A 12,510-nucleotide genomic window follows, 5' to 3' on the forward strand; every position below is an offset into this window, starting at 1 on the left:
GGGTCCATGTCATTGGTTCGACAGCCCATTGGTTCGACATCCCATTAGTCCGACTGTCCGCGGTGCTGAATGGCTTGCGGCGGGCGTATGGTGTGCCGAGACCGGCTTGACGCGGAGCAGGCTCACGGCTTATGAGTTTGTCACTTTTTTTTTCATTTTAGCCCATACCATGGTCTTTTCCTGACCCTAACCAAGTGGATTTTGTGCCTAAACCTAACCAGACCTTAACCACAGGGCATCATGATGATTTCGGAACGGACTTTGGAACAATGAGTTTAATATGGTCGGAACAATGGGATGTCGAACCAATGGGCTGTCGAACCAATGGGCAGTTCCCACACACACACACACACCTATACACACACACACACACACACACACACACACAAACGACTAAACACATGATCCACTCCAGGCAAACACTAATGACTCTTATTTTATATTCTCAATTTTTCATCACCTTCATCCTGCATTATTTTTCAATTTTTTGAATGACAATTATCAATTCAAGTATAAATGCACCTCCGTAATGTTAAAGGATTATTATAATAAAAAAAGGGCACACATTATTGAGAGCACAATTGAATATTCCTATCCGTTAAGATATACAGTTAAGTTCATTAGAATAGGCTATGGCCGAAAACTCTTCGTTGTTTGGGTACCTTCTTCTTGCCCCACCTTGTAGGTCCTCAGAGATAAATCATCACTACTCTTGTATTTTATTTATTTGTTTTTTCTTATAAATGCTGCTCCAAAATGTATAAATACCAGTGCAAACTTTTAATTCACATTAAGGTATATATTAAGCCACGTGGTTTAACTCTCTTAGACAATATGGTGTCCGTGCAGAGGTGGCCAGAGAAGTGTTGGGCACTCTTACAGCTGTTGCTGGTGGCGTCTGTCACTCAGGCTGAGGATCTGGTGTGTAGACGTAGAGGGGATCCTGAGAACCCCCAGCTATCTAATGATGGAGACATTTTCTTAGGGGGAATCTTCTCTTTCCACAGCAGCTGGAAAACCAGACAGGACAACTACATGCACAAGCCACTTCCACTGCAATGCACCAGGTAAGTTATACTGAAGAAATCTAGTTCGATTTTAATATATATGTGGAAGTTCGTAAAGATACGAAACAGGTACAAATACTACTACTAATAATATAATATATAAAAGGTTTTCAAATTGAGTATTAAAATAAGAAATATTGCTTTTTGTATGTATTTATACCATTAGAGGCTTTGATTTCCTGTGCTACTGTTGTATTCCAAGAATAAATTGTTTGCAATTCCAATATTTGTATCTCTCAACATATAGTTTGAATTTTAGAGCTTTCCAGTTTGCCCAGGCTATGCGCTTTGCCATAGTGGAGATTAATAACAGAACAGACCTGCTGCCTGGCATCTCTCTGGGCTATAAGATCTATGATTCCTGTCGCTCCATGGCCAGAGCTGTGAGGGTTACACTGGCTTTGACTAATGGTAATGAGGTGTTATCTGCACCCTCGAAAGCACCTTGTGCCAGACCAGCCCAAGTGCAGGCCATTATTGGAGAGACCTCTTCCTCTCCTTCCATGGCCATAGCTACTGTAATCGGAAGCTTTCATATCCCAGTGGTGGGTAAGATTGGTCAAAATGAAATAATGACATTAACTTCAGTTAACAGTCATTTTAATGTTAACAATAGTAATTGATAATTGAATACTGTTTGCTAACTATTAACATTGCAATACGTTTATTGTTGCACATATTTAGTATTTCTTCAGATTTTAAATATTTAACATTGAAGAAAATGTTTTAAAACTACATTATATTGTTTAACCAGATATTTGTAACACTTTGTTAATGCTTATTGATTGGTTTTTAAACTTTTTTTTTTAAACTTGTCATTTGGATGTTTATTATACAGTTGCAACTGATAATTTTAATACTTTGTAAATTGGTTAATACAACTGATAATTTTAATACTTTGTAAATTGGTTAATAAATATTGTGTAGGGCATCTACAAAAAGTGTAGCATTATACTGGACAACCATATAATGTTTATAGATGGTTTAAAAACAATTATTAACCATTAACAAAATTTTACAAATATCTGGTCTGATGTTATAATTTTTTACGAACAATTTCTTTAAGGTTTACAAATGAGTTCATCATCATTTTCAGATAGGCAAGAAGGTATATATAGTGATAAAGTGTTCAAATAAATATTTATGGTATTGCCAATAGTTGTAAGTAGTAATTATTTAATATTTCATTGTTTGTTAACAGTAAAATTATTAAACTATTCACTGAAGTTTATTTACAATAAATTTACCTTTTATCAATGATGAGTAATATTGAGTGTTTCCACATTGTAGTGTGCTGTGTAAATGTTTTCCATTTCAAATATTTATCTCAGGATATTGTTTTCTTTTTCTCCTAGATCAGCCACTTTGCCACTTGTGCTTGCCTCAGTGATAAAACCAAGTACCCATCCTTCCTCAGGACAATACCCAGTGATGACTACCAGAGCAGAGCCCTGGCACAGTTGGTCAAGCACTTTGGTTGGACTTGGGTTGGAGCTATTAGAACAAATGACGATTACGGGAATAATGGCATGGCCACATTTACAGAAACAGCCCAGCAGCTGGGCATCTGTCTGGAGTACTCTGTGTCTTTCTTTAGAACAGATCCACCAGACAAAATACAAAAGATAATTGACATTGTCAGAGCTTCCACTTCCAAGGTGATTGTCACTTTCCTCGCCCTTGCGGATATCGACATGCTAATACATGAGATGTCTCACTACAACTTGACTAGGTACCAGTGGGTCGGTAGTGAAAGCTGGATCTTTGATCATGAAACTGCAGCCATAGATAAGCATCACATTCTGGATGGTGCCATAGGCTTGTCCATCCCCAAAGCACATGTCAGTGGCATGAGAGAGTTCATGATGGATGTGAAACCTCTCAATTCATCTGGTAATGAATTATTTACAGAGTTTTGGGAGACATTATTCAGCTGTAAGTTTAAGCAGTCAAAGTCATCCGCAGAGAATCAGAGAGAATGTACTGGACATGAAGATCTGACTGGAGTGCAGAACAGCTTCACTGATGTGTCGCTCATGCCTATCTTAAACAACATCTATAAAGGAGTGTATGCTGTGGCCCATGCACTTCACAGTATTCTTAGTTGTAACAAAACATGTAACATGAAGGTGCAGCTAGATCCATATACGGTGAGTTCATAAATAAATCACAAGACTATCATGGTATATCACCACAAGGCCTACAAACTGTGTGTCACATAATGATCTACATTCATGTCTTTTTAGATTTTACAGCACATAAAAAGGATTCATTTCAAAACAAAGGAAGGAGAGGAAGTTTACTTTAATGAAAATGGAGACCCAGCAGCAAAGTATGAAATTATAAATTGGCAGCCAATAGAAAATGGCATTGTGGACTTTGTCACAGTTGGTTTTTATGATGCATCTTTACCTGCAGACAAACAGCTGAATCTGCAANAGTTGGTTTTTATGATGCATCTTTACCTGCAGACAAACAGCTGAATCTGCAAAATAAGTCTTTAATTTGGGCAAACAACTCACAACAGGTAAGCTATTGTAATGTTTATATACTGAAGTCTATTTTAAAAGTTAAACATTGGATATGTTACAAGATGTTGTATCATAATGCATGTTTAAGATACATCAAACTGCATAACAGAACCTAAAAAAGACAGCACCTGCCAGCATATTTTCTCTTAATCATTTTGTTAATGTAGGTGCCCGTGTCAGTTTGCAGTGTGAAGTGTCCTCCAGGAACTCGCAAGGTTCTCCAGAAAGGAAAGCCTGTCTGCTGCTATGACTGTTTAAGATGTGCAGAGGGAGAGATAAGCAACATGACAGGTGTAGTATTATTTTGTCATTAGAAAAAGAGAAAAAAAGTGTGTATACATATATATATATACATATACATATATATATATATATATATATAAATATAAATGTGTGTGCTGAGATTTTGACATCTCTCTTTCTGAAACTGGAATTAATTAGAGTGGATGAAATTGTGTTTGCAATTGGACTGAAAATTGCAATTTAAAAAAGTTACAAGGCTTAGCTGTTATGAAATAAAACAAAGCAACGACAACCAAAATAAAACTGTCATACAGCTTTCTATTTATTATTCAGTAATTATGTGCTGTACGTCTTGTATGCACGTAAAATAAACAATATAGAGAGAAAAACATCAAATGTACCGAAAAAGGCTAACGCCTGTTTTAAAATCAATTTTCAGATTCTATCACCTGTGTGAGATGCCACCCTGAGTTCTGGTCAAATGAGAGAAGAGATGCCTGTGTAAAGAAGGAGAAAGAGTTTCTATCATATGAAGAGATAATGGGAGCACTGCTCACTGTAGCGTCCTTGCTGGGAACATGCATCACTGTTGTTGTGGCATTCATTTTCTTCAGATACAGGAAAACTCCTATTGTTAGGGCCAACAACTCTGAGCTGAGCTTCCTGCTGCTCTTCTCCTTGATTCTTTGTTTCCTGTGTTCTCTGACCTTCATCGGCCGGCCCTCTGAGTGGTCCTGCATGCTGCGACACACAGCATTTGGGATCACCTTTGTTCTCTGTATCTCATGTGTTCTGGGGAAAACTATAGTGGTGTTAATGGCCTTCAGGGCAACACTTCCTGGTAGTGATGTGATGAAATGGTTTGGGCCTGCACAGCAGAGGCTCACTGTTCTGGCATTCACTTTTGTACAAGTAATCATATGTATCCTCTGGTTAACAATTTCACCTCCTTTTCCATTCAAGAACTTTAAACAATTTAAAGACAGAATAATCTTAGAGTGCACTCTGGGTTCAGCTGTAGGCTTTTGGGCTGTTCTTGGGTACATCGGACTTCTGGCCATGTTATGTTTTATTCTTGCTTTTCTGGCTCGGAAACTGCCTGATAATTTCAATGAAGCCAAATTTATCACTTTTAGCATGCTGATATTCTGTGCAGTATGGATCACCTTTATTCCAGCATATGTCAGCTCTCCTGGGAAGTTCAGTGTTGCTGTGGAGATATTTGCTATTCTGGCCTCCAGTTTTGGACTGCTCATTTGTATATTTTTTCCAAAATGTTATATTATCTTACTGAAACCTGAGAAGAATACAAAAAAGGAGATGATGGGGAAGGGGGCACCAAAATAAAATATCATTATGGACAATGCCATTAAAATTGTGACATAGAAATTAGAGATAACAACTTTAAATACAACTCGATCAACAATTATATAAACTGTTATGGTTTGAACTATATATTTTAATTTGTGTGTGTGTGTGTGTGTGTGTGTGTATTTTGTACGATATTTACACTTTAAAGAAGTTGTAGGCAATATTCAGAGCATTGATGTAGCAGCAAACAACTATTCGTTTTATAAAGATACAGTAGAGTAACAGCGTCTCCAGCAGAGATTAAGTTACGCCCCCTCTGTGTGTGCTATAAACTAAGCTTCTTTATTCACAGTCATGGTGGCTGGTCTGGCTGTACGTGTATCTTAGTCCATTTGTCTGTGTTCCACTGGCATTATTAGGGGGCCAAGCCCGAGGGGCCGAGGGAACGCGTATGCAAGCAGACGCGTTTCCTAGGACCAGCAGTGCTAGGAACCCTATTGTTTTTGTAAAGATTTTTATTTTTATTCTTCCGTAGGTAAAAGTGGTGCTGCAGGCTAAACCGTGCAAGGGAGGGCGGTGCAATTTGGAGGGGTGGTCCAGACCCCTGCACGTACCTCAGACGCAAAAAACTATGTATATCTGCCTGCAGGGGGCGCTATAACCTAGGCCAATGCGTTTTTGCCTATAGCTCCCACACCGTATGTCGCACATTCAAAAATCTTGTATCCCCAGCTTCCCTGAATAGAGCTGAATCACTTTGCCATAGGCCACGCCCACTTGCGCCTAGGAAGTTTTTTCGCAAAATCGCGAAAACTGGAAAACCTACTTTTTCGAACTTCTCCTTGGGATTTTGTCCAATCTGCGTGAAACTTGACATATACACTCTTCTACTGGACCTGATCTAAAGTTATCAAAAGAATTTTATTCGGTCAAAAAATGCGCAAATTATTAACAAACAAACTTCTATAGCTAGCTATAAAAATGCAAACTGTTGGATATCTCGGTCAAACTAAATGCTATTAACACCAAATTTGAGATCATTGGTTGGCATAAGACTGTGAGGGTATGAGCCGAATTTGGCGAATTTTGGCAACTAGGGGGCGCTACAAATATGGTAAGTTTATATCTCTTGAACGGCTGCACCGATTTCTACGAAATTCGGTTGGTATGATGTAGGGCCAATTCTGAGGTCATATCTTGAAGGTGGTCATGACTGGTCAATGTGGGCGTGGCTTATTACAAGATAAACAACAAACATTAATTTCAGCCAAACTATTATGCTGAGGGCTTTGAAATTTTAAGGGTACATATAGAATAGGACACAGATCTTCCGTACCAAAAATTGCACATGTACTCCACTAGGTGGCGCTATAACGGATGCAAACGCGTTTTTGCCTGCAACTTACACATTTTAAATGACACTTTCACAAACATTATATCCATGTGTTCCCTGGATAGAGCTGGGTTTTCTGACACAGGCCCCGCCCACTTCTGCTGCACATTCTCTTTGCTAATTCGCCACATGTCCAAAACCTACTTTTTCGAACTCCTCCTACATTTTAAGTGCCACCTGCCTGAAACTTTGCACATAGAATCTCCAGATGTGTCTGATGAAAAGATATCAAAAGAATTTTGTTTGAAATATTCTTGGGGACAAAAAATGTTGCATCCCTCTGGCTACGGGCAAACTGCAACTTCGCTGTACTTCACTTTCACCATCACCTTTTTATGTCCCTTTTTTTTAAACTGTGTGCCACATCATGGTGGCAGCAGGCGAAGGAAGGCTGTCCATGCGTCCCTTTTTAGGCAACCTTTTCTAGTGTTCCCCCGTGAGATGAGATGTGTACTCACTCCAGCATGTTCCGGGTCTTCCTCAGGGTCTCCTACCAGTTGGACATGCCTGGAAAACATACAAATGTAAGAGCATACAGCCGACCTAAACTCTTCAGATTCTGGACTACAAGTAAATAGACAATGGGAAGGCCACAAGCGAGGGTCAAATGTTTATTACCCTGCCCCCGAGCTTACTCCGGTCAGGAGGGATGCGTCCTCCAGACATCCGGGTTCCCAAAGGGGGTGTAAAGATTTAATTTGAGGTGCTTCAAATGCTTTTTAAGTTATTATTATTATATATTCCAACTATAGGTTAGTCTAGAGTGTGTGTATTTGAAGTAGCCTAGTTTATACGGTACTCCGCTTATATATATATATATATATATATATATATATATATACGTATAATAATTGTATTTGGATTTAATGTTAATTTGTATTTTTAATTGGATGTTAAGAATCAATGTTGACCATAATGGGAAGAGTATGTGTCCATCGTGCGTAACGTATCAAAGTATACGATCTTGTATAAGAAAAGCATTAAGTTTCCTCCAAAATAAAATAACAGGCTTATACTTTGTTTTTTTCACTAAGGGGCCACCTTTTCAGTCCCACCCACTTTGGCCGATTAAAAACATGTGCGCTCTGGTGCGCTCTGGCCTCTTGTATTTTCTGTCCTTGTAATTTCCGCTTCTTGTATTCTCTTGCTATCTAGTTTTCTGTTACTCTCTTGTTGTGCTCTTCTTCATTTTAGCCTCTTGCTTTTATGTTTTGCTTACACTCTTTTGTTTTTACATTATCTATTTGCTTTTGCGTATCTTAGTTTTTTAACCAGTTATGTTTGGTTTCTACGTAACTCTTTTGTACTCATGATCAATTTTAAACTCAATTTTTTAAACTTTTAAATTTTGCTTATCCAGTTTTCTTTTATCTCCAGTGTTTTCTTCATTTTTTCGCATTAATAATAATTTTGACAACAATATCGAACGGCCAACAATAGTGTTTTCACCATTATTATAAGCGAGTAATCATAACGAAGTAAACCAGCAAATGCCGACTGACCTCTTCGCCCCAGATTCATCAGAACCAGCAGCTGCCAGCCACTCATCACCGTGGTTCTTGCGCCAAACCCAAAGACTCTGCAACACAAGGGAAACAACGTTTGGGGCCACCTGCAGGACATCACAGACTCAACCGCTCCCACACTGCTGTGGGACAGCCGGCTTCATTCTGCTGGAAAGTCCAGGAGCTGCGAAGCGACAGTCTGGGGCCCCAAGAGGAGCTTCACCTTTGATCCCCGCTGCTAAAAAAGTAGGCAAAGAACTTCCATAACTTGAGTAAGAAGCTGTGCGATGAAGAGTGAGGTCAAGCAGGAGGCTTAGTTAATTATCCTGATTTTAATTTAGGTTTCATTAGGTGAATGGTTTTGCACATCCCTGCGTTCCCAATTTATCTACATACTCTGTCCCACTATCGCCAAACTAAATAACTCACACGAGGGTTACCTCTCATTTCATTCCATTTATATACTGTTGACTCTGTGTTGTGTCATATAATTATCATTTGCTATTCATTTATTCAGTTATTACATATTTAGCTTAAATAAATCTTCATTTATCGCCAAGTCGTTGTCTGTGTATATCTTTTGGACATGAGCTGAGATCCCTGTATAGAGGATTCATAACCCAGATACTGAGATTGATTCATTATTGAAAAGCGTGCTGACTAATTAATAATTGGTTTAAGGAGTTATTAATTTGGTTAGTCGCTTGCCTCATTAGGAGGGTGGTGCCCCAAAATTTTATTACGAGTGCAAATATTCTAAAAAAGGTATTTCCCCTACACAAAGAAAGCATTGGCTTGACTCTTAGCTCCCTCTAAATGTCTGAGTTCTTCACCCAGTCGAGAAGAGTGAGCCCGGCCATCCTATAGAGGAAACTCATTTCAGCCACTTGTATTCACAATCTCATTCTTTCATTCACTACCCAAAGTTCATGACCATCGGTAAGGGTTGAAACGTAGACTGCTTTCTAAGTCCAAAGCTTTGTCTTACAGCTCAGCTCCCTTTTGACAACAATATTGCAATGCCCCCATCATGTTGCACCAATCGGCCTTTCTATCCCACGCTCCATTTTACCCTCACTCGTGAACAAGTCCCCAAGTACTCTTTCATTTGGGGCCATAAATTCTAACACAGGAAAAAAATCCACCATGGCCTCAGACCTAGAGGTGCTGACTAATTCCAAACACTTAGCACTTAGCTCAGGTTAAAGCCCCAGTGCGAAAAATATACGCTTTGACGTTTGCATAGAGCCACTTTAATTATGATGGAAATTACAAAGTAATTTCTTAACTAAATATGTAAATCTGGAACTGAACCTAAAATCATAAAAAAATGTAGGTAGGAATGATTTGTTGCTAGTATTTTTCCTTTGAGATTCTCAGGTACACAATGTCATCACCTTGACTTTGTGTATAGAGCCTCCAGGCAAAATAAAAATAAGAGGTGGGTAGCATTTCTGTTACTTGTATTTAAAATGTGAATTTCGTATTTTGTAGTTTTTCTCAATAATTCATAATACAAAATAATAATAATAATAATAATAATAATAATAACAAGACCAGGGGGCCTGTTGTTCGAAAATAGAATTAACCAATCCCCCAAGGTCCATCCTGGCTTAATTGGTTGTTTAAACGCCAAGCCAGGCTGAGGAGGCGCGGCTTTGTCAAGCCAGGTGTAACTCAATCGGATAAGTGCGCATCGTTGGCTTTCTTAAATAGACCCCAAGTTCGATCACAGATTCACCAATGCAGCAATGGAGAGGACGCGTGCTGCATACTTCTCACCCAGTGAGCAGCGTCTCATCATGGACACTTATGAAGAGGTAAAACATATAATCACGAAGAAAGGAAACACTGCAGCGATAATAAAGCAGAGAGAGAGTGCGTGGCAAACAACTGCGGACCGACTGAATGCATAAGCAATCTAAAAATATACACTTGCTGCGCAAATGAATCTGTCATAATTACAATTTAAAAATATACACTTGCTGCGCAAATGAATCTGTCATAATTACAATTAAAGTTTCTTCCACAAATTTACAGTTGTACACTTCACCTTAAAGGTGAGCAGTGGAAGTTAATATTACTGGGGAAATGTACCATGAGGGGGCACCAACTGCTGATTTCACACCAGCGGAAGAGCTNTAACTTGAGTAAGAAGCTGTGCGATGAAGAGTGAGGTCAAGCAGGAGGCTTAGTTAATTATCCTGATTTTAATTTAGGTTTCATTAGGTGAATGGTTTTGCACATCCCTGCGTTCCCAATTTATCTACATACTCTGTCCCACTATCGCCAAACTAAATAACTCACACGAGGGTTACCTCTCATTTCATTCCATTTATATACTGTTGACTCTGTGTTGTGTCATATAATTATCATTTGCTATTCATTTATTCAGTTATTACATATTTAGCTTAAATAAATCTTCATTTATCGCCAAGTTGTCTGTGTATATCTTTTGGACATGAGCTGAGATCCCTGTATAGAGGATTCATAACCCAGATACTGAGATTGATTCATTATTGAAAAGTGTGCTGACTAATTAATAATTGGTTTAAGGAGTTATTAATTTGATTAGTCGCTTGCCTCATTAGGAGGGTGGTGCCCCAAAATTTTATTACGAGTGCAAATATTCTAAAAAAGGTATTTCCCCTACACAAAGAAAGCATTGGCTTGACTCTTAGCTCCCTCTAAATGTCTGAGTTCTTCACCCAGTCGAGAAGAGTGAGCCCGGCCATCCTATAGAGGAAACTCATTTCAGCCACTTGTATTCACAATCTCATTCTTTCATTCACTACCCAAAGTTCATGACCATCGGTAAGGGTTGAAACGTAGACTGCTTTCTAAGTCCAAAGCTTTGTCTTACAGCTCAGCTCCCTTTTGACAACAATATTGCAATGCCCCCATCATGCTGCACCAATCGGCCTTTCTATCCCACGCTCTATTTTACCCTCACTTGTGAACAAGTCCCCAAGTACTCTTTCATTTGGGGCCACACATTCAAACACAGGGGAAAAAAATCCACCATGGCCTCAGACCTAGAGGTGCTGACTAATTCCAAACACTTAGCACTTAGCTCAGGTTAAAGCCCCAGTGTGAAAAATATACGTTTTGACGTTTGCATAGAGCCACTTTAATTATGATGGAAATTACAAAGTAATTTCTTAACTAAATATGTAAATCTGGAACTGAACCTAAAATCATAAAAAAATGTAGGTAGGAATGATTTGTTGCTAGTATTTTTCTTTTGAGATTCTCAGGTACACAATGTCATCACCTTAACTTTGTGTATAGAGCCTCCAAGCAGGTGGGAGGTGGGTAGCATTTCTGTTACTTGTATTTAAAATGTGAATTTCGTATTTTGTAGTTTTTCTCAATAATTCATAATACAAAATAATAATAATAATAATAACAAGACCAGGGGCCTGTTGTTCAAAAGTAGAATTAACCAATCCAGGATAAGTGGAAAAGCAAGGCTGGACAAATTCCCCAAAGTCCATCCTGGCTTAATTGGTTGTTTGTACGTCAAGCCAGGCTGAGGAGGCGCGGCTTTGTCAAGCCAGGTGTAACTCATTCGGATAAGTGCGCATCGTTGGCTTTCTTAAATAGACCCCAAGATCGATCACAGATTCACCGATGCAGCAATGGAAAGGATGCGTGCCACATACTTCTCACCCAGTGAGCAGCGTCTCATCATGGACACTTATGAAGAGGTAAAACATATAATCACGAAGAAAGGAAACACTGCAGCGATAATAAAGCAGAGAGAGAGTGCGTGGCAAACAACTGCGGACCGACTGAATGCATAAGCAATCTAAAAATATACACTTGTTGCGCGAATGAATCTGTCATAATTACAATTAAAGTTCCTTCCACAAATTTACAGTTGTACACTTCACCTTAAAGGTGAGCAGTGGAAGTTAATATTACTGGGGAAATGTACCATGAGGGGGCACCAACTGCTGATTTCACACCAGCGGAAGAGCTCGCCCTGGATCAGAACCGAGGCAGGCCGATGGTGGAGGGGATACAGGGGGGGACAGCTTCAGACTCTGTCCCACCCACAGAAACGGCCCTCTGGGGGACAGCTTCAGACTCTGTCCCACCCACAGAAACGGCCCTCTTCATACAAGGTACATTATTCCAGTATACTGTACATGGAATCAATCATTTTATTCATTCATTAATCAACCATTGGTGTTATGTGGACTGTCTGACTTTGGATTGTCTTGCAGTGTCAGGTGACACACTGACCCTTCTGGAGTCACTGGAAGATGATCCGGTGAGTGTTATTCATTAGAGCCATTTGCTTGACATGTCTTGCAAGTTTACATTAGGTCAATACAAATTCTATTTAATGTGGCAGGGTGAAGGCACATCTGCAGCAGTGGATGCAGCAGATGAGGAGGACACGCTTTATCTGGACTCCAGAAGGTTTGAGGTAACCTGCCATCTTGTGGAGA

The 12,510-nt window shown here is 39.3% G+C and overlaps 1 protein-coding gene and 1 pseudogene across 1 annotated transcript; both read left to right on the top strand.

The window, feature by feature from the left end:
• Nucleotides 1-873: 873 nt before the first annotated feature.
• Nucleotides 874-5,188, top strand: LOC126407578 (extracellular calcium-sensing receptor-like). The gene is made up of 7 exons (XM_050072596.1): nt 874-1,067; nt 1,315-1,612; nt 2,423-3,217; nt 3,314-3,511; nt 3,565-3,594; nt 3,766-3,889; nt 4,281-5,188. The coding sequence occupies exons 1-7, from the start codon at nt 1,036-1,038 to the stop codon at nt 5,186-5,188; spliced, it is 2,385 nt and encodes a 794-aa protein (XP_049928553.1). The 5' UTR covers nt 874-1,035.
• A 6,796-nt stretch (nt 5,189-11,984) lies between these two features.
• LOC126401504 (extracellular calcium-sensing receptor-like) overlaps nt 11,985-12,510 on the top strand; it is an 11,104-nt pseudogene continuing 10,578 nt past the window's right edge.

The sequence above is a fragment of the Epinephelus moara genome, chromosome 2 (assembly GCF_006386435.1).
Source record: "Epinephelus moara isolate mb chromosome 2, YSFRI_EMoa_1.0, whole genome shotgun sequence".
NCBI classification, from domain to species: Eukaryota; Metazoa; Chordata; class Actinopteri; order Perciformes; family Serranidae; genus Epinephelus; species Epinephelus moara.